The 23,161-nt window shown below is 36.8% G+C and overlaps 1 protein-coding gene across 2 annotated transcripts in view; it reads left to right on the top strand.

The window, feature by feature from the left end:
- PAN3 (poly(A) specific ribonuclease subunit PAN3) overlaps nucleotides 1–22,975 on the top strand; it is a gene marked incomplete at its 5' end in the record, with an annotated part of 115,833 nt that extends 92,858 nt beyond the window's left edge. For both annotated transcript variants that reach the window (XM_082675548.1, XM_082675547.1), the window contains 7 exons: nucleotides 2,770–2,935; nucleotides 4,027–4,117; nucleotides 8,608–8,747; nucleotides 11,307–11,436; nucleotides 12,177–12,241; nucleotides 18,007–18,145; nucleotides 20,021–22,975. In XM_082675548.1, the coding sequence (XP_082531674.1) occupies nucleotides 2,770–2,935; nucleotides 4,027–4,117; nucleotides 8,608–8,747; nucleotides 11,307–11,436; nucleotides 12,177–12,241; nucleotides 18,007–18,145; nucleotides 20,021–20,161 (872 nt within the window). In that variant the 3' untranslated portion in view covers nucleotides 20,162–22,975. The remainder of the gene's footprint in view (nucleotides 1–2,769; nucleotides 2,936–4,026; nucleotides 4,118–8,607; nucleotides 8,748–11,306; nucleotides 11,437–12,176; nucleotides 12,242–18,006; nucleotides 18,146–20,020) is intronic.
- Nucleotides 22,976–23,161: the final 186 nt, after the last annotated feature.

Here is a 23,161-nt window from a genome sequence, read left to right as displayed (position 1 = left end):
ACGCGGGTTCGTGCCCCGGTCCGGGAAGATCCCACATGCCGCGGAGCAGCTGGGCCCGTGAGCCATGGCCACTGAGCCTGCGCGTCCGGAGCCTGTGCTCCGCAACGGGAGAGGCCACAACAGTGAGAGGCCCGCGTACCACAAAAAAAAAAAAAAAAAAAAAAAAATTATAATGCTTTCTGAATAAAGATGGTTTGGAAAATTCAGTAAATTGAAAAGTAATCCCTGTAACTTCACCACCCAAAGCACGTCTCTTGGTATATTTCTTTCTAGTCTTGGTTTTTTGTTGTGTTTTGTTTTGTTTTGCATACTCCAGTGTGCCGGTGTGTCATTTATCAATATGTAATTATTTCCCTAAACAAATGCTTTTGCTTGAAGGTGGGATTCTGTGTTCCTTAAGGAGCTAGTCTTCAAAATAAATTTTCAGGTAACTTTTACTTAAATGGGGAATATTTTCTTTTTTTGCCCCTTTCTAATATTTACTTAAAGAATTGTTTTTTAGTTCAAATATTGCAAAGAACCAAAATATTTTAATTACATCCTAACAAATGATTATTAAAGGGTAAGTTGTTTCAGAGTAAAAATAAATCCATTTTGTTGTGTCTATTAATTAGTTTATGTTTTGGGGTCAAGAAAAATGTATGTATCATTTTCTTGTATGGGGGCAGGAAAGAAACATTACATTCTTGGCAGTGGTTTTTAATTTGTTAAAGATTTTCCTGAATATATCCTGAGAGGAAGTAAGGAGGGAGAAGACTTGAGTCCACATTCCGGTATCTTTAGGATCATGACTCCTTTAAGAACTGGCATTATGGATAAAAAATGTATTCTGTTTACTTGTAACTGTGCTTTCTGACAGTTGAAAGAAGAAAGCTGTGGTTACATGGCTGTTTCACATTAAAAATCTGGTCACATAGTGTGGTCATTTGTTTCCTTTTGCCATGTCATCTGTAGCACATACATAATTTTGTTGAAGGGGATGTGGTGTAACTTTTCCTACAGATGAATATAGCTGTAGTTGTTCAAGTTTATTTTAGTAATAACACCTGTGAAGTGACTGTTGGCTTTAATTTACAGCTGGGTTTCTCAGCCTCAGCACTGCTGACATTTGGGGCTGGATAATTATTTGTGCGGGGCCGTTCTGGGCATCGCTGGGTGTTCAGCTGCATCCCCGCCATCTACCCACTAGATGCCAGGAGCAGCCCCTCCTCCAGTTGTGACACCAAAAGTATCTCTAGGTGCCTCCAGATGTCCCTGAGGGGCAACACGGACCCCTGTTGAGAACCACTGATTTATAGCACTCCTTTCCAGTTTTTTTTTTTTTTTTAAATCTTAATTCTGTTTTTTGGTGTTGGCTGACTATTTGATATATTATGTTTACATTTTCCTAGGAATCAGTTCTTTTTCTAGTATTGTTTGAATGGTAGTAACTTCCCTAAATGTACCATATATACTTTAATTTACAACAATTTATATAATACAAGGCAATCCTCTGTTTTCCCAATATGAATATTAAAAAAAGAAGGAAAAAAGAGCCAGTGTTTGTGTAAACTTATAGAGACATAAATGGAAGTATAATGCTTTCTTATACTATTTAATTTGTTAATTTAAAACAAACTAAAAAATCGCATATTGTAATAAATATTGTAATAAGAAAGTGGCAATAATAATAGCGTACCATATAGGGACTGTGATAAGAGGTTTAAAATGACATAATGTGGGTAAAGTAACTAGACAGAATCTGGCACACAGTGTGCACTAAATATTTGCTATGAATATGTAGCTATAAATATTTGCTATAAATATTTCTTTTCCTTATTACCACACTTATTAAATAGTTTTATTTAAACTCTTCGTGGTTGTCTTTGATGTTGTCTTGACATTTATCACTAGAGCTACTTTTTGAGTCATCTGTCACTGTTTTCCAGATGGTATTATCTTTAGTTCTGTCTAAATTGAGGGATAGCAGTTTTTGAATTTTGTGTTTGCTCTTCCTTATTTGCTATTTATTATCTCCACAATTAACCATTTAACTGTGTTGCTTTTATAACTGATTCAGAAAAGGTTTGTTTACAACCATATGAACACTTGGATTTATAAAGTCATATTCCCTGAAATAATTACAAAATCAAGATTAAATTTATACGGCTTCTTTTCTGCTGATTAACAGTGACCCAGAAAGTAGTATCAAGAAGCACTTAACAAGAGTTGATAGAATCAAAAGGATTACTTTTCGTGGTAGACCAGATCATTTTTGTGTTTCTTCATTACACATAAATGACCTTCAGTGTTTTACATTTATGTTTTCTGTGAATTGGATGTCATTTCATCTAACTGACTTGGCTATAATAGGGGAGGCTGAGCAGTATGAGGAGAATAAGAAAACACTCAACATAAATGATGGTAGAGACTTTTGTTTCCCTCAAGCCACAGGTGTGTAGTTGCCACACACCTGAATGGTAGTATAGGCAAGGGTTAGCCACAGTTTAAGAAAAATAATCTCTGCAGTTCCTGTTTTTAATCTGAGCTCATTTATTTGGCTCACAATTAAGTATAAATTCTTACTTTAAATAATTTTTGTGCAATAATTATAATGGTCACAGAAAAGAGAAGCTCAGTGAGAGAGCTCTGCTGCTGCTAGCAATATAAAGGTATAATATCATAAATAAGAAAATTCGGGTTTGTTTCTTAAATTCTTCTTGCTTTGCATGTTTTAGTCTTTTAGTTAATTATTTAAATGAAGATGCCATTTTTTATTTGCTTTTATAGGTCAACACGATGGACCATTGCCCAGACAGCATGCTGGATTATTGCCAGAATCTCTTATTTGGGCATATATTGTCCAGCTGAGCTCTGCATTGCGTACCATTCATACAGCAGGTTTGGCATGTCGAGTTATGGACCCAACAAAGATTCTGATAACTGGCAAAACAAGGTACTAGCATTTTGAGTTTTGGCTTCTTTATTGAGCATCTAACCTATGACAGCTTAGTAAGCATAGCATGATGATTTGTTTTAATTCTACCTTTTCATATATTCCATCCAGAAGAACTGCCGTGACTTTGAGTTCATTTGTAAGTTTTCTTAAAATGTTGAATTCTTAATAAGATGCCTGGTTATTAACCAAGATCGTGTGAGGGTTTGGGAGGTATGTATGGTTAAGGTTGGGGGGATAGCAAACGGTGTCAGTACAACTTTTCTGTGTACAACTGTGGTTCTCACATTTTGTCACGAGTCCCAATATTCTGGAGGGCTTAGCATAGGCTGTTGGGCTCCACCCCCAGTGTTCTCATTCAGGAAGTCTGGGGCGGGGCCTTAGAATTTGCATTTCTAACAAGTGCCTGGGTGACTGATGCTGTTGCTGCTGATTGGGTTTCATGCTTTGAGAACCAGTGATAAAGGGTTAAGTAACACAGACCTTGACTTCACTAGAGTTTTATTTGAGTTGCTGAAATTTTGAGGGTTGTCTTGGGTAGCATAGCATAAAGAGCTTAAGGTCTAGTACCAGGTTACCTGGGTTCATATCCTGGCTCTGTTAGTTACTTAATTAACATCTATGTGTTCAACAGTCTGTGAGACAGGTACTATTATTATCTCCATTTTCCATATTTGTAAGGTACCTGCCTCATAAGATTATTGGGAGGATCAAATGAATTACTACATATAAAATGCTTTGAATGTGCCTAGTACATGTTAAGAAGCTAACTAGTTCTCTTTTCATGAATAACTAATAAAGAAGCAGCTCGGTTTGGTGAAAAGACCACTGGCCTGGTAGTCAAAAGATGTGTTATAGTCCTGACTTTATCCATTCCTGACTTTTATAACCATAGGCCTATCACTTGATGTCTGTGATGTCATCTCTAAAATGGTGATTGATAGAGGTTATGGGGGGTAGGACAGGAGGTAAGACCGGATAGGATTCTGAGATCCCTCCTAATATCATAAGAAATGTTCAATTTCCAGTAGTATATAATTTTTTTTAAATCTCATTTTAATTATTTTCTTTAAATTTTCTGGTCTTTAAAGGTTGCGAGTAAATTGTGTTGGAGTTTTTGATGTTTTAACATTTGATAACAGTCAGAATAATAATCCATTGGCATTAATGGCTCAATACCAGGTGAGTAAGAATTAACATGGATACTTAATAACTTAAGGCTTGATTTTTTTTTTTAAGATAAATTTTGTTTATTTTAAAGTTTTTCAGGGTTTTAAGTCTAGATTTCAGTTTATGCTGGGGGTGGTCTCTATGCAAACTTTGAACGTGTATTTTCTTAATCCCTGTGCTGTGTTTAGTGTAGAGCCCTTATACGTTGGCATATACAGAATTAATGACAGTGTCAGAGACTCCAGCTGTTTGAATGAAAATGCATTTATTTGACAAGGAAATTTGTCCTCAGCGTAGATTAAAACATTAATTAGTCAGGTGAATGAAATATATTAAATGACATTTTACTTTTTTTTTCACTTTTTAGTGTGTTAAAAATCACACCTGTTATTTTTACTTTTAGAATAGTTGTCCCACTATCAATCCAAAATTTTTATTTTCAAAGGAAAATTTTTGTATTGCTGTTTTCTAAATGATTTTTTTTCTTTTGCTTAACCAAAGCCTATCACTCACTTCTTGTACATTATTAGAATTTGGTTATAGTCTGACTTCATCATAATATTGTGGACTTAGGTCCCATTTTGTTCTTAGCTATTTAGTTTTTATTTCTTGATTAACACAATGTGTAGCAGAGTAAGAACCTACCTCTGCAAGGAGCATTAAGTGTAGTTGCTTTTGCTTTGATTACCCTGTGCAAGTAATGTAGCTATTTAAAGTAAATACTTCGTATCATTCAGTTTGTGTTCATATTTTTTGCAGGGTATGCAGTTGTCATTTTAAGACAATGTTAGTTTCTTTCATGTAAGAAATCTTTGTTGTTTCTGAACATGTATTTACTTACAGAGGTTTGATGTAAGGCAGAATCTCTTGTTTACATGGAGAAGCAAGGAGGAGAATACCTTCCCTTCCCACTGTCCTTCTCATTTCATTCTCTTTTCTTGAAATCTTTGAAAGATTTAAGTTCACTTTATGAGACAGAATTTCAGAACAAAAGGAAAGGCCAGAAGGAGAAGTAGAGTCCAGGTAGTTTTTAGTATTACAGTTGATTCATGCATAAACCTCTTCCTTTGCTACTGGACCGTGGACAGTGCAGTCCCCAGACTTAGAGCCACTCATCACATTCAGTTGTATGCAGCCTTTACCCAGCTTCTTCCCCTCTGCTGGTGCCCACCTACCCCCAGCAGCAGCCAAGCTGTTCTGGTTGGTAGCGCCATCTAGTGGGATCTCCATGGAAGAAACTGGCTACCCACCCTCCCAGCCCCCAGCCCCCAGCCCCCAGCCCTAGCAGCTTTCTTCTGCAGAAGGGAATTTGCTCCCTCTTTCTTATCCAGGTTGGTTGTTTCTTAGCTGTTTTCCTGCTTATCTTCTGTCTTATACTTAGTGCCTGACTAATTGGCTCTGAAAATTTTTCTTCATAATCTTTGTGCTCCTGAAAGTGACTGGTTATTGACTGTTAAAATACTAGTGATCTTTATATATCCAGGAAAATAATATTAAACTTTTAAAGAGAAATCAGACATTATTTAGAACCAGTGCCATCAACCTCTATTGCAAGTATTTGGAAACCCCATGTTTCCAGTTTTGTTTTTTACGTGCAGTCTCACGGTATCTCTTCAGTCTTTTCTATTCTGAATAGTTCCTTTTTCTTTTTAATTACTTGTATAAGATAAGACTAGTTTGATTTTGTTTTTCTGTGAGTATCACATCAGTGTTGTTTTCCATTTTTTATTTGCAAATGTCCGTTATTGGAGTTATATTATGGGTTGTGTAGTTAGTTACCTTGAAAAACAACTCTTCATAAGAAAAAATAATCCCAGAGTTTCAAAACAAATAACTTTAAAGTAAGGATTTGGGGCAACTTGGTAAGTCAGGAACTGCCTTCATTCATAAACGTGGGCTACTTTCAACCAGTTGTCACCCTCCCTTTATTTTTCAGCGGTAAAAGTTGTATCAGGTTTTCTTTTCTTTCCTTTTTTTTTTTTTTGGAGTGGGTATATATGTGTAGATTTTCCATGTAGCTTATATAGTAAGGTAAAGGAGAGAATTAAAGGTAGTCCCAAACGGGGGATTGTGATTTCACAGAGAAGAGGGTACATGAGAAAGGAGTGCATTGTTTCTTGTAGTCTATTTTTCATAGTCTGTTTCAGACACGTGAATAGAGACTGACTTTCAGTAAAATGGACATAAATAGAGCCATAGATAGAATCAGAGAAAAATCAAGAATCAGGAAGAAACTGAAAATGAGTTGGGGGGAAAACCTCCAGAATTCAACAAATGGGGGGCAAAGCCAGATGGAGGTAAGAAGCAAAATAACAAATGGAAAATTATTTAGCTGGGAAATAAGGAAAGGAGAGTTACTGAGTTTTTACGATGTTAAACTCTCTTAATTAAGCAGGACTTCATTAACCTCTTTTATTTAAAAAGATCAGTTCTAATTTAGTCTGGATTATGAGACATGTATACTCTATTTCTAAAAGTGGGTATTCCCACCTTGAGTCAGCTTCAGAAAGGTGGCGTTTACACTCAGAATCAGATGGCCTTATTTTTTATACCCATAACAGTCCTTCAGCTGTCTTGCACTTTGGTTTTCTTATCTCATAACAGGGAATAACGGAATGTTCTAGGTGGGAGGTTTAGTTACAGCATCAATTCAGGGTGGAGCTAAACTGAAGATTTTACTGTTTGAGAGTTGGGAAGCTGTGTGTTGCTACATGCTGCTGAAATACTTAAACAATAACAAGCTTAACTTTGCTGATGACATTGGACTGAAACACTTGTAGAAATTTACAGTTAGCTTTTACGTGTACTGATTTCTCTCGATCAGCATTTTTAGGATTTCATTAATATAACTGTGAATGTTTTCCTTGATCTTGAGAATGACCGTGAGGAACCCTTCCTGAATTCAGTCACGGCAGAGCCATCCGGAGAACAGAAACGCCACAGTATTCGCGCCCCTCTCCTTGTCACCTTCCCCCCTGCCAGCCTGGGCCCCTAACTCTGCCACTAATGAAGTTTCAAAGTTTCTCTGGCATGAATCCTTGGCATCTCTTTTCCTGATAGATTCAAAGCTGTTTGTCTAATCAGTTGTTCCGCTGATTATAGGATCTCAGGCTCAGCGTCAGATTCATATGTGCTAGATTTGGATAAAGTTTTAAATTTGAACTGTTTAATGTTAATAATGGAGTTTGTTTTCCTTTTATTCTTTACTATTTGGGTAGAATGTTGTTAAGGATAGCTGTATAGTCCTAAAGTTTCATTAGTGATTGCCTTGAAATACTCACCTGATTTTGCAAATACACCATTTATAAACTTCCACGAAACCAGTGATTCTCAACCCTGGCTGCATATCTGAATCTCTTATGAAGGTTTGAAAAATACCAATACGTATATCTTGCCCCAGACTAATAACACCAGAAGAGGATGAAGGGATAGCCACTGGGTGACTTTTTGTTTGTTTTTTGAGCTTCTCAGGTGAATTTTAATGTAAAACTAGGTTTGAAAACTCCTATACTAAACCAATATTCCATAAATAAACATGTATCCAATAATTCAGATGAGATCTCAGATTGTGAAGATTTATGTAAGTTTTCTGTAAAAATGACTTCAGATGATTTCATTGAACTCTGAACTACTCCATTGTCTCCTAGGCATGTGATCATTAATAGTTCACCTGCCAAGCAGGGCCACCTGGGGTGACCGTTCTGTTTCCTGGAGTTTTAATAGGTGGTAGAGAGCTTGCCTCAATTCAGCCAGCTGTCTTTTAAAAATTCCTTTTGAAGGAAAGCCTCAGAGTGGGAAATCTTTAAAAAAAAAAAAAAAAAAAAAGGGGGGTAGGAAATCAGGTGGTTACAGAGCTCAAAGATCTTTTATAGTACAAAACGGTCTGTTTGGAAACAACGGCAGATGGAATGTCATGGGGGTTTGCAACATTGTCAGTGTCTAGGGAACCTACTCTGAAATCAGGTAATGCTGCTGCTGTGTTTGGAATAAGGGAATTACTTTTCTTCAAATGAACTCTCACTATATTTTGTGCATCATGGAAAATGAGAAAAGTGCCTATCGTGAGTGATCACTGTAAAGCAACTAACTATATGGTAACCAACCTCAGATTTCTTGTAATAGTAAGGATATCAGCTCTATTTAAATATAAAAATTTAGAAAAAAAAATTAAAGCAGCAGTTCTGCAGTTGGCATGTGACTTGCTTCAGGTAATGTTTCTTAAAGTACCCCCCAGAACTGCCTTCATTAGAACTACCTGGGCGCTTTAAACATGTTGGGCCTGTTCCCATACCTCCTGGATGAGAATCTGGGGTGGAGCAGCTCAGAAATGGTCTTGTTAATAAGCTCCCAGGTGACTGATAAGCTCCAATACCTGGGAACCTTGTGCTGAGTTCTTCAGCTTCTTTGTAAAGATGCTTTTTCCATGCAGGCAGTAGTGTCAGTGTATTAAATTTGTACCTATAAAAGAAAAATTAAAAGTTATATTTATTCTTTCATGTCAGCAAGCAGATCTGATATCATTAGGAAAAGTTGTGTTGGCTTTGGCTTGCAACTCTTTGGCAGGAATTCAGCGAGAGAATTTACAGAAAGCCATGGAACTGGTGACAATCAACTACTCCTCTGATCTGAAGAATCTGATTTTGTAAGTTTTAATATAATAATCATATGAGATAAGACAGATTTTTCATGAGGGCCTTTTAACAGTGATTTTATTTTAGTTTCCACTATTTAAAATCAGGCAAAACATAATTAAACAACTTTTAATTTCTTTGTTTTTATTGCTAAGTATGTATTTCTTGGAGTAAATACATAAACCATCACTTCTCGGCCTTTTGGCTAAGATCAAGTGTAAATTCATAAACCAGTGTGTTTAAATTAGTTATTGATGTTGTAAACATTTGGCGAAAGGCTAGACCCTGTAAAGCTGCATTGGTATCTATGAGCTACATATGACCTTTTAAGTTTAAATGAATTAAAATTAAATAAAATTTAAAATTCAGTTCCTCAGTTGCACCGGCCACATTTCAAGAGCTCAGAAGCCGCATGTAGCTTCTGGCTAATATACTGGACAGCGTGGACGTAGAACATACGCATCGTCTCAGAAAGTCCTATTAGTGCTGCTCTCCAGAGAGACCAGTGTCTTTGTAAAAGCTGTCATAAGTAACCTCACGTGCAGCCCGGTCCTGTGCTGTGTGGCCCAGACACCTGTTCCAGAAGGCACGTGTGTGAGGTCCCTATGCTTCTTTCTCCTCCTGTGTCTTCATACTCCAGGGAATCCTTGAGCATAGGTCTGAAATGATCTTGGCTTAAGAGAAGCCATGTGGACTGCAGTCACAACAGTCTAAGATGGGTCTGACATCGGGGATTCCAGGGGATGGGCAACCATAACCCTTATTATAAGTTATTCAAGAGAACAGATGCTAGGAAGTCTCTTTTGAAATTTTTTTCTATGATGTTCTAGAAGCAATTAGAGCTTATTGATCCTTTTCAGTCTCTTTTAGCTTCCAGCTGTTCCTTCTGATCTTTCTGTGTAACCCTGGATGATCCAGTTTCTTTTTGGACTAGCCCTGTGGTATGGAATTGAGGGATGGAGGATGGGGCTGCCCACCTGTGCTTTGTTACGCTGGCATAAGTGTCCTGCTGGTGACAGAGCACTGGAAGCCAGTGGTTACCTGGTTCCTTTTAATAATCAAATAAGTTGATTTCTCTTTTAAATAAAAATATTTGTTTCATATATTTTCACAGCAGTGATTTCTAGCTGTAGCTTACAATACCTAGGATGTCTTAAATAATCTCAAGTTATAATTTTCCTTTTTTAAAAAAGTGAGAGTAAAGGATATGAATATAATAAATTGGCCATAAGTTAATAATTATTGAAACTGGGTAATGGGTTCATGAGGATTCATCATATAATTCTCTTTCCTTCTACAAATGTTACGAAATGTTCCTTAATAAAAAATGAATAAACAAAAAGGTCATACTTCCATACTAACCAATAACTAAAATATACAGAGTAGTAAACTATGTATCATGCACTTTTGAACTGATTGATATGAATTAATTCACCTAATTCTCCCAATAACCCTATAAATTAGGTACCATTATTAGCTCCATTTTAGAGATGTCAAAACTGAGGCTTGAAGATGTAAAGTAACTTGCCAAAAGTCACATAGCTTATACATAGTTAGTACACATATACTATACATAGTTAGATACAAATATGTCAGTAATTACAGATGAATAGCCAAGACATAGATTATCCACATGAGTTTATAACTGTTCCTTTATTCAACAAAAGAATGCCTACTATATGTCAGATGCTGAAGACACTTCTGAATAAGATGAACAAAATTTCCGTCTTCTGGAGCTTCCACCCATTATAATGGGGAAGACTTAATAAACATATAAACAAGTAAGATGTTTGCAGATAGTGATAAGTCCTATGGAGAAAATAAGGTCGAATTATAAGCAGAGAGTGAAAGATTAGGAGGCTGCTTTGATGAGAATGGTTAGGACATGGCTTACCTATCAGAATAAATAGTAAGAGATGATTGATAATCATTGTATTCTGACAGGTGGCCTTTTGAAACGTGTAATATTTTTCTGCCTTAGTTATAATGATAGAAGAAATTGATTCAGTCTTTTCTGATGTGTGTTAGTGCATGAAGATTTCTCAGAAATAAATATACCATGACAGGTGGTAAATGAGGTCACAGAGCAGGAGACAGCTTCCTAAAAAGCTGAGGCTTATTTAACGTATCAAAATGGAAGACCTAGTTTTAGTTTCAAAAACTATTTTTGAAGAGCAATGGAAAAATTTCCCCATCTACAATCACCCCCGTTTCACCCCTCCAAAAATATTTGTAACAATCTTTTCATCTCCCACTATTGTAAAGAAGGGTTTGAGAATGGAAATATGGTAAGTCTAACTCTACCCAGCTTTCCTTTCTCATTTTCATAATAGTAAAACATTTAGAGAAAGAGACATTTTTACAGTTTTTTCCATTGGCTCTTAAAGTTTTCCAGAGAAAAGAAATATAACTACTAAGCTTTAAAAATGAACTCGACTTGCATGAAAAAATTTTTTCCGAAGTTGTGCACACTAACATGCTGGCGGCAGCAGTGCCCGTGTGCTTGGGGGTTGTGTTGTTTTGTGAATTGCGTGGTTGGCATTCAAGTGATCCTTCTCTATTTTGGTTAGATATTTGTTGACTGACCAAAACAGGATGCGAAGTGTAAATGACATCATGCCCATGATTGGTGCTCGATTTTATACTCAATTGGATGCTGCTCAAATGAGAAATGATGTCATAGAGGAAGACCTTGCAAAGGTAAAGTGTGTAGTTAAAGGAGTGTGTACACACCTGCATCTGTGTGTATCAATAGATATAAAACAGAGTAATTACTGTGCTGAATATAGTACACAGCTGGCTAAGATTGTTTGCAGATATTTTTGTCCAAACTTAGTGTTCCGTATTTTGATTTCTTAGGTCCTCTGGGCATTTGCTTTGTTCTTTTTTGTTTGCGGCTTTGCTACAGTCATGAGACACAATCTTGATTTTTTTTTTAATGTGAATTACTTTAATAATTCTTAAAAATGGACAGTTGTAGGGGGCAAGGAATAAATCACAAGCTTGTGATTACCATACACACACTACTATATATATATATAAGATAGATAACCAACAGGGACCTACTGTATAGCCAGGGAACTCTGCTCCATATTCTGTGATAACCTGTATGAGAAAAGAATCTGAAAAAGAGTGAATATATGTGTATGTATAACTGAATCACTTTGCTGTGCACCTGAAACTATCACAACATTGTAAATCAATTATAATCCAATAAAATTTTTAAAAAAGAAAAAAATGGACAGCTGCATAATCTTCTTGAGTATTACTATTGAATGAAATGGACATGTTGTATTCAAAAGTATAACCAGAAGGTGGGGATATTAAGATTTATTGTTTAAAGGTAATATTGGTACAGGATACCAGTTTTGTAAACTTTTGCTTTTATATTCAGTTAGCTGGAACATTAATATTCTCTCTCTTTTTAAAATGTTTTATAGGAGGTTCAAAATGGAAGACTGTTTAGGCTTCTAGCAAAATTGGGAACAATCAATGAGAGGCCGGAGTAAGGATTTACAGTATTTTACAATGTGTTTTCAATCAAGGGCACTATTTGGCGTAACAAGAATGAGTATACCTTATTCTTACTGGTTTTATCTGGAAAAAGAAAAATTCTCATGTAAAGTGACCTTAAGCCTATTGTTAGCCATTAGGGTGTGGTTTTTTAACCACAGCGTACGTTGTGGTTGTCCTTAGGGATTTCACACACACACACATGCGAACAGAAAATACACTGTGTTAGAAATCTCTGTTGTGGTTTGCGTACGAGGGTGCATTTTCTGCCTGTCAGTACTGCCTCTTCCCTGTCTCCTTTCTGAAGCCTGTTCAGTTCAGGTTACCTTGGTCAGATTAGATACTTCAGATGTTTCTAGCCGTTCTTCTGCTAAAGTGCATTATTTATAGCTGTCGTATCAGTGACATTGGAATAGCATCACCATCTTACATTATTTGTTGTTTAGTTCTGCCTTGTTTGTAAGTTAACCATATGTTCAAGAAAGAAGCAAGTTTGGTGTTTGTGCGTTATACCTGTCCAAGACAGGTAGAACAGTAGTGCAGCTGTTGTGACTGTAGCATAAGTTGCATTTCAGGATTGTTACCTCTGTTAATAGAGATAGGTGACAGGTAAATATCATTGCTTGGGAGAACGTTTTGACCACAAAATTTAAGTTCCCTTAGCTTTCTTCAAAGTTAAAAGATTCAATTAGCATTTTCCCTGATGATTTTTCTGAATGAAGAGAACATGACTATATGTTGAACCATTTAAAAAAGACTTTTAGCTGCTTCTTTCTGGCATTTATCTCTTTTATTTAAAAAAGTATAATGCTTAGAGTGCTGTTCCTTGATTTTTCCTTCAGTGTTTAAATTTTTCTTCAATTTGTAACTCAGCTAATGACTTTGTCCTGTGGAAGATGAGGCTTTCTCTCTCACACCCCCTTCCCTTAACTAAGTACACACACATTGTACCGCTTAACCCATGAATTTTGAGATAAATCTTTATTCAGTGTTGGCATTGTTAGAACAAGGTAAATATTGTTCGTAGCTGCCTTGCATAGTAAATCATGACTGTATGTCCTTTCTTTTGTATTTTGTTTTTAGATTTTTGTTTTCCTGATGTTAATTATTGTCTTATATAGAAAACTAAACAAGTGAAAAAATATTTACCACCAGTTCATTCCAGACTCTCTGCCAGAGTTCTAAAATACCTTTCAATATGGTCAAAAATGGTAACCTGTCAGTTCCCTTTTTTTCCTCCCCTTAGAGAAATTGCACCTGGAGCCTCTGCCCTTTACTCTCTGGGCTCCTTGGCTTCAGGCCTGCTCACACTCTCACTTTAGAACCTGAGCTTCCCTGTGCTGTTCTCGTTGTCTCTCCCTTTGTGTTGCTTGCCCTGTTTCTTGCTTTTTTCCTTGGTTTATTCTTTTGATTTAATGAAGCACAGCCTTCAGTAGCTTCCTGAGAAAGGTGAGTTTTTTGAGTCTTTGAAAGTCTGAAAATACCTTTATTCTACTTTTATACTTTATTGATAGTATGATTGGGCATATAATTCCAGATTGTCCTCAGAAAATTCTTTTTATTATTTAAATCTTTTGAATAGATTTTATATGAACCAATTTATTAAAAAGTAGAAAAGGGTTTGCAGTGAAAAATAAAAAAATCTCTCTTTCATACCTGACACCCCCAGTCTCCCCAGTTCCTCCCACCAGTCTTTTATTAGTCTCTTGCACATATTTTCCGAGTTACAACTGTATATTCTTATCACCCCTGTCCCCCCACTTCTAAATATCTACAAATTGTAAACCATGTTCAGTGTTCTGTTTGTTGCTCTTTTCTCATAACAATATATTTTGGAAATCTTTCTCTTTAGATGTGTTTAGTGTATGCTCAACACTATTGTCAATAGTTAACAAATATGACCTAACTTAATCCTCCTAACAGCCCTGTGGTGCTGGGTACTGTTAGTATTCCCTTTTAACCCAGAAGCTGAGGCATAGAGAGGTTAAAAACCTTGTTCAAGGTCACGTATGAGTCAGGATTCGAATCCAGACAGAATGGTGGTCCCAGAGTCCATGCTGTTAACCACTGTGCTGTGCTTCCTCATAATTTATGGCCATGTAATAGTCCGTCTTGTAGGTACACTGTAATTTATTTCTCCAGTTCCTTATTGATGGGCATTTGAGTTGTTTTCAGCCTCTTGCTGGTATAAGCAATTCTGCAGGGACTGACTTACACATACTTAATTTAGTGTGTGCACAAATACGAGTTCGACTGTGATCGTTAGGTCAGCACCCGTTGTAATTTGTGACTGTAATGATGGCCCTTAGACGGGTTTACCAGGCACAGTGCATGAGAGTCTTCCACCAACAACACTTCTTTCAAAATTTCGATTTTTGGGGCTTCCCTGGTGGCGCAGTGGTTGAGAGTCCGCCTGCTGATGCGGGGGACGCGGGTTCGTGCCCCGGTCTGGGAAGATCCCACATGCCGCGGAGCGGCTGGGCCCGTGAGCCATGGCCGCTGAGCCTGCGCGTCCAGAGCCTGTGCTCCGCAACGGGAGAGGCCACAACAGTGAGAGGCCCGCGTACCGCAAAAAAAAAAAAAAAAAAATTTCGATTTTTGACAACCTGATAGATGAGAAATTAAATCTCAGTGCAGGTGTTTTTGGTATTTACTCATAATGAGCATGTTGCCTATCTTTTTGATTCATTTATATTTCCTTTTCTGTCTCACCAGATCCTTTGCGCATTTTTGTTTTCAGTTGGATTGTCTGTCATCTTGATGTACAGGAGCCAGAGAGATTTACCCTTTGCGATCATTTTCTTTGAAGTTTGTCATTTTTCTTTTGACTGCTTAATCTTTTCACACGTAGGCATTTTTATGGTAGTCTAACTGATCAAACTTCTTTTGTACTTTTGGATTTTGAGTCATAGTAAGAAAGTTAGAAGGCATTTCTACTCTAAGATTGTGAAGGGATAATCTTGTAGTTCCTTCTAGAACACTTAAGGTTTCAATTTTTTCCTGTTAAAGTTTTTTATATATTCAGAATTTATATAGGATGTAAGGTACGAATCCAACTCCCCCCACCCCCAGACGACTACCCAGTGGTCCAGAAGCTGTTTATGGACTAGTCTAGCTTTTTCCACTGGTTTATTAAGGCAGCACCTCTTTCACACCATCATGATTGACATTTTAAAATCTAGTAGTGTTAGCTCTTTCTTATCTCCATTTTATTGTTTTTTGTTGTTTTCCTAAAACTTAAATTATCTGTATAAATTCTAGAATCAGCTTGTTTAGTTAAAAAAAATTTTTTTAAACCTGATGGTATATTTATTAAGTTTATTAGTAAACTTAAGGAGCATTTGTGTTTTTAGATGTGGAGTTATCTTAACCAGGATAATGACATGTCGTTGTATTGCTGATGTCTGCTTTAGTGTTCTTCAGTGTTTACATTGTTCTTCATATAGTTATAGCACACTAAGTTTGTTCTTAGGTATTTTTTCTTGTTGCTATTATAAATGGGAATTTCCCCCCATTCTGTCTTCTTAGACTCCTTATCTAAGGATAAGGAGTTATCCTTGTATGTGATATGATTGATTATATCGTTGTATGTGAAAACGATTGATTTCTATAAATTTTGAACCTTGGTACATTAGTGTTTGGATACTTTTTCAGTAAATTCTTTTGGGTTTCCCAGGCATATAATTGTGTCTTCACATAATGACAGTATATTTCCTCCCTTCTAATTTCTATACTTTTGATTTCTCTTGAGTGATTGTGTTAGCTAGTACCTCTAGTACGTAGTTAAGTAATAGTAATGATAGTTTTCTTTCAGAATTTGAAGCGTCGCTCCATTGTCTTTTAACTTCCAGACGGACTCAAAGCCATTTTCTTTCCAAATCCTTCTCCACTCCCCATGCTTTTAGGATTTTTTTTTTTTTTTTTAATCACTGATGTGCAGAAATTCACAACGATGTGCTGTGGTGTGTGTGGGTTTTTGATTCATTCTGGTGAATCAACAGGTGGGCATTTTAATCTTGGGAATTTATGTCTTTGAGTTCTCGGAAGTTGTCTTATTGTTTCTTTGAAAACTTTTCTTCTCTCTTTCTGGAACTCCCATTGCTTAGCTCTTAGGCCTTTGCAATTGATTTTCTAATATTCTCTTCTATTTTCTATATTGTATCTTTTTGTTTTACTTTCTAGGCAATAATCTCAACTTAATTTTGTCTAAAATTAAAGGGTTTTTTCCTAATCCTTTGAATTTTTGAATTTCTGCTATCATTTTTTAAATTTTCAACAACTTTCTGCTTTCTGCTTTCTGCATGTTTCTGTCTTATAGCATTTAATTCCTTTTCTCTGAGACTGTCAATTATAGATTTTTAGTGAGTGGGGTTTTTTTTAATTTATTTAACTTTTATTCTGTTCCCTGCAATATCTCATAGAAAAAAGAACAGTTTGCTTTGTTTTGTTTTATTCTGCAAAGGATTTCTGATCCTTGGCTGTTCATTCATATTAAAAATGACATCCTTAAAAGCTAGGGGGAAGTTCCTTGTGGAGGCAGGGATTATATAATAGACTGTGTGATAAAGCAGCATGATGTTGTTACGTATGGTTTTTGTTTGTTGTTGGTAGACTTCCAAATGTCAGTATTTCCCTTGGGTAGGTCAGCTTCTGCAGGAAAGAATCTTCCACCTTCCGTTTGTTGTATGAACCCAGATACATGACTGTGGTGGGCTTACCCCTCCTTGTTCTCAGAATGCAGATCTAATTTTTAAATGTGATCTAAGGCTGCATGGTCTGACCTCTCCCTTTTTATCCTTGCTTCAGATGTGTTTCTTTCCTTTTACTGTCCTCCTCGCCTCTAGTGCTGTCTTTGCCTGGCTTTTCACCCCTCCTTGTCCTTACTCTGCACCCCTCCAGTTCTGCTCCCTCTCTTCTCTTCTCTTTTCTCCCCCAACCCCATCCAGCTACACTGACCTTTCCTAAGTTTCTTAAGTGCTCCTTGCTCTGTCCTTTGCAAAACCTCATACCTCTGACTAAGGGGCACTCTTCCTTTGGGAAGAGCATCCACTCCTTCCCTAGAAAGCCTTCCTTGCTTTCCCAGGTGAATTCATGTTTCTGTTCTATACCACATCCCTTCTTCTTAATAGCATTCTCTAAATAAGCAATTACTATTTGAATGTCTGTTTTCCCCACGAGCCTGTAAGTTCCATGGGTCACTGAAAACTTAGCAGTGATCATCTGGTCAGTTTTCCAGTTCTTAGCAGCTCACTTTCACATCATCACATGATGGTAGGAAACCAGAATCTACCCCCTTTTTGCTTCGTAAGCATTTCCCTGTTTTATGCTCCCAGTAAAGCAGAACACCTGTCTGACCACCTCTCTCTACCGTATGACCTGAGGGTGGAGGAGGAAAAGGATAATCTCTTTCAACCTATTTCTAAAGATATCTGAAGACATTTGCTTTCTTCCCCATTTTATCTAATGGTAGGGCCCTAAAGAAGGAAGTGATTATAAAATAGGAGTGTGTAAGGGGGGTGATTGCCTTGAGAAGTGGCAAGTGGTATTCATATACTTTCATGTTCAGTGAGATTAGTTTTTAAAAATCTATGGGCAATCTGGACATAAAATTTGATTAAAAAAAACTACACACAAACGCTACTTTCTGATTTATTGTAGAAAACAATAAAATTCAACTAGTTTTGAGTCTGAAGTATAAACATATAGCCCTGTGGTATACAGCATGAGTTACTGAGGTGAAATATTACCTTCCCCCAGGTTTCAGAAGGATCCTACCTGGTCGGAGACTGGAGACCGTTATCTGTTGAAACTCTTTAGGGATCATCTTTTTCATCAGGTGACAGAAGCGGGCGCTCCTTGGATTGACCTCAGTCATATCATTTCTTGTCTTAACAAGGTAATTTGTATCTGGACTTTTAAGATCACAGTGCTGTTATCTACAATTTATAGAGCTGCATCTCCTACAGATACTAAGAGACTTAAGAAATTAAGATGTAGTCTGCTATAGTGTACAAGACATTTTATTAATAATTATTAGGTGTACCTACTTAATAACAATTTGTAGAATGGGAGGTGTTTTTTTTTAGATGTTGGGGGTAGGAGTTTATTAATTTATTTATTTTTGCTGTGTTGGGTCTTCGTTTCTGTGCGAGGGCTTTCTCCAGTTGCGGCAAGCGGGGGCCACTCTTCATCGCGGTGCGCAGGCCTCTCACTATCACGGCCTCTTGTTGCGGAGCACGGGCTCCAGACGCGCAGGCTCAGTAGTTGTGGCTCACGGGCCTAGTTGCTCCGCGGCATGTGGGATCCTCCCAGACCAGGGCTCGAACCCGTGTCTCCTGCATTAGCAGACAGGTTCTCAACCACTGCGCCACCAGGGAAGCCCCAGGGAGGATTTTTTTTAACGCCTACATGAATAATTTAAGAATTCTTCATTGTGGATCTTTCTGCTGTGATAAAATGTCACAGAAGGACTGCCTCCCACACCCCCGCCCCACTCTCTTTTATTTACCAAGTGTAGTTTGTTATAACAAACAAAGCAGTATTTTGTGTTTGACTATTTTTTAAAAGTTGAATTCCTTTCTTCTCAGTCATTGTGAGTCCTGCATGTCCTTAGTTCATGTGCTGTCAGCTGTGGGTGTTAATCAAGTGTTAATAATAGTGAAAACGCAGTACTGGGCATATCACTAGACCCAGCTGTGATAAATGGAGAATTAGAAGTGATTAGATGAAGTAAGCAGGTAGAGATGTATCATAATTTGGAGAGGTGAGCTTTGTGTTTTTGAAAGGGCCAGGAGAGGTGCAATTTATGGAGGGAGGGAGGAGTGCATTTTCCTTACGAATTACTTGGAATTACAGAGAGAATGGTCTCTAGAAGTATATCCTAGCCTTTGTGTATAGGTTTATATCTAAATCCGGGGTTGGCAAACTGGCCTGTGAGCCAAATCCTTGTGCCTGTTTTTGTACAGCCTACAAGCTAAGAATAGTTTTTACATTTTTAAAGGATTGTAAAAACAAAACCAGCTAAGAAGAGTATGAGACAGAGGCTTGTGTTGATATATGGCCCTGAAATTTAGAACACTTACTGTCTGGCCCTTTATAGAAAACATTTGCTGACCCCTGGTCTAAACTGTCCCTAAATTACAAGGACTGGAGGAGAAAATACCTACGGTGGCACATGATTTAGAGCTGTTGGCGTACGGTGTGCTAACCCTTCAGGTAAAACACGGTGGTGTTATTTTTAAGCACTACTTTGCCGTGTTTGAATCTCCTTAAAACTCTTTAGAGAGTATTGTCAATAAGACAGAACAAGACTATGTTATCATTGAGCTAACCTGGTACAATTTGTATATTCATTTGCCCTTTTCCCTTAAGGGGAAAACATTTTTCGTAAGAGCAACAAGTGGAGAATAATTCTACCAGATTTTAGAAAACAGTATCCATAGTATCAAAGCACCAGTAATTAAAAATATGTAGAACTAGAATAAACACTGACAGGTGGATCCTGTGGAAATAAGCCATGGACAGACATCTTAAATGAAGATTATTTAATGAATACTCTCATCCACTGTGCCACCAGGGAAGCCCCTAGGACAGTTTTTTAAAAACGCATCTGAGTTGAAAAGTGTGTGCATAGTGATTAGTGATGTAAAATATTTATGAATTTCTAGAGGGGAATGTGACAACATTTTAAAAAATATTTCATATATCACTGTTGCAAGTGTTGTCCTAAAATAGGCTTGAACTTCATATGTTGTGTTTCTGTCTGTTTCAGTTAGATGCTGGTGTGCCAGAAAAAATAAGCCTCATTTCCAGAGATGAGAAGAGTGTACTTGTGGTGACTTACAGTGACTTAAAGCGATGCTTTGAAAATACTTTTCAAGAACTGATTGCAGCTGCAAATGGTCAGTTGTAGTATTTGCTTAAAAAAAAAAAAACAGGCGGGATATGGCCGAGGAGCTTATTAACCAATAGCAAATTGCACTACAGCTGAACTGTTCTCATCATCTCATTTCGCGTTTGGGAAACAAGCAGAAGATGAGCAGAGCTGCTTGCACTTGGGTCAGGTGCGCTGTTACTTGAAAGGAAGAATGTTTCACTTATCCTTGAGCTGTGGCTGCCGGTGGGCCACACCTGTGAAGAGTTTATTTTAGATTAAGGAGCACCGTTAGGGGAATGATGTTCCAGCTTTTGTTTTTTCCACTTGTATATGCACTAATTTTAATTTTTTAAAGACTTTTTTCTGATCTTTGAACTTTTGCCACATTGTATACTTATTAAGGGAAACGATTTGCAAGGAGGTTTTTGGGAAACAATGCTGGGCAGCATTTTTGTCACTGAGGGTTGCAGAATTTGCTCTTTTGGGGATGGGTTGCCCTGAATAACATAAGGGACCAGGTAAATGATTTCATGGAAGTACCATATAGTGCATAATTCTTGTAAGAGTATTGTATGCAAGCTCTGTATGCCACCCACTGTTAGTTCAGCTTGAGATTTTTTGTGTGTGTTTTTTGTTTTGTTTTTAAGAACACACAAAAATTTCAGTGACTTGTTGGGTGTGAATTCCCCTACTAGTTGATTTAAGTCCTTTCTGAATGAGGGTTAGACAAACAGGAACTGAAGGAGCACACAGAGCTCTTTGCTCCAAATTCAACCAGAGCCTTTTTTTAAAAAGGCGTTTCCATGCTAATCAGATACATTTACATTTATGCCATTTTTTAACAGAAAAAAATTAAGAAATTGTGTTAAAGGCCTGAAGTTCAGGAGTATATTGCTTTAGGTTTTTCCCAGTTTGCTTTTTTGTATAAAGTTCTGTTCTTTGAACCACAGCTTTATTATGGTACTTTACACTGGATACAGATACAGAGACACTGTTCAGAAGACGAACTAAACACAGCGGTGGTCTGGCATCAGGAGCTTTCTGAAGTTTTACAGCCTGAATCTGGAGGGAAAACAATCTGCTGTGCCTTTGCAGTCACTGCTTAGCCCAAAGTAATAGTGCTTTTGATAATAACTATGTGGGATATTCCTGAATAAGTCAGTCTCAAAAGTCTGGAATTTTCCTCCTCTTAACTTTCTTAACATTTGGACGTGCAGTTGTCGCCAAACTTGGGTATTCATGGAATTTCTAGTTAATGAAATACCTATACTTTGATACTGAAGACTGCCAAATACATAGGAATTTTCTTTCATAAAAAACAGTAATGAAGACTCTATCTCCTTTCCCAGCACTGAATGTTTTGCTAGCACTGGGTGCTCATCATGCAACTATGAAGAAAATGTGGAAACTCAAAAGGTCAGGAAAGACTTCCAAGCACTTGCAACTGATGTTACAGTCTTCAATTTTAATAACTATACATATTTGTAGTTTTCAGAGAAGTTTTTAATATTTCTCTGTCCACTTTTTATAAGCTTTAAAATGATTTTCTCTGCCTTGAGATTTGCATCAAGAAAAAGCACCTCTTCACCCAAAATCTTTGAAGACTAGAGACACGCTTTACATGTTTTAACAAGTGTGTTTGAGTCCACGTCTGGTAGCATCAGTTGTTGAGTTAAAAAGAAAATCAGTTATTGCATTTGATCAGGATGGATTTTAAAAGAACATAATGCTCAATATTCAAAGGATAATTAACATTTGCCACCATAATGTTCTTTTTTTATGTAAAAGGAACAGGAACTTGGAGACATTAACATGCAAAAGTCTTTTATCATTATTAGCTCATGTATTTGACAAAGAGCAGCTGTCTTTTTATATGTTTTTTGACAAATCATATTGTAATTCTTTTGTACAAAAAAGAACTACTTGTATTCTAGAAGAAATATGAAATGCTTAATTTATAAGCGGGCTGGAGATTTTTTCCAATATTGTTTTCTTTGAAAATGAAAGGGGATCATCTATTTTAGTTTCAGGGTCTGGGAACTTTTTGAAAATTTAATTTGTGGACCAATGTTTTGCAAAAGCTAAGGAAGGGCAGGGGTAAAATAGGGCTTGATTTTCTCATTCTGTGTAGACCAGCAAACTTCCCTCTGCGAGGCCGGTTCAAATCACAACCCCAAGAGTGTTTGCATCATAAATGCTAGCTTGCTTCAGCCCCTAGTAACCTCAGGACTTGGTTTGAATAAAAAGGTAGACAGCTGATATGTTTTCATGAGTAAATATTGTCAGCCAGAAAACAGTTGGTGTCAGGTAATACGTTATTTTTTTTAAGCTTTGTTTTATATTTATTTTTCATTTAGTTTTTATTGGGAATGGTTTTCAATAGAACTCTTAGTTCTGCTTAGGTGTTTTTTGGGGGAGCCCTCTTTTCCATAGTGTAATTCCATTTAACAGGTTGTCTAAAAGTTAGTCTTTTTAATTCATAGGAAGATTTTAATATCTGAAAGTACTCAAATTAAGGATATAAACTTGCACACCTTCCTGTTACGACAGATACAAGCACAGAACGGACAACCCTTGAAATCATGTAACGTTGGTCATTTCGATTTTTTGTTACCTATTTTAAAATCTGTTAATGTATTTACTTCATTGTAAATATTTTTGAGGGTACCTTTGTATTTTGCTTTTGACCTTGGTTCTGTAATTTGGATGTCAACAACTTCCCTGAAAAGCACCAGTATGTTAAGTTCTAATGTCATGATCCCAATATGGGTTATTCATCTTTAATCCTGTTTTCAGTCTCTACGTGTACAGCAGTATTTTTAATAAAGAATTACAGAGAGAAGATGGTCCTTTTTTTTTTTTTTTTTTTTTTTTTTGCTACCAGTTCATTTAACAAGATGATGTTTGTTTTATGATTGGTACTTAAAAGGCCAAACGTTTCATATGTGTTTTGGAGGAACTTTTGGTCTTTGGATAAAATGGTGGCAGATTTATTTGTTAATTTACCAAATATCTGTTAAATGCCTAACTTGGATC

Source organism: Grampus griseus, assembly GCF_964374135.1.
Source record: "Grampus griseus genome assembly, chromosome: 18".
Classification (NCBI taxonomy): domain Eukaryota; kingdom Metazoa; phylum Chordata; class Mammalia; order Artiodactyla; family Delphinidae; genus Grampus; species Grampus griseus.
The sequence above is the reverse complement of the archived record's forward strand: the minus strand, read 5'-3'. Positions and strand labels throughout refer to the sequence as shown.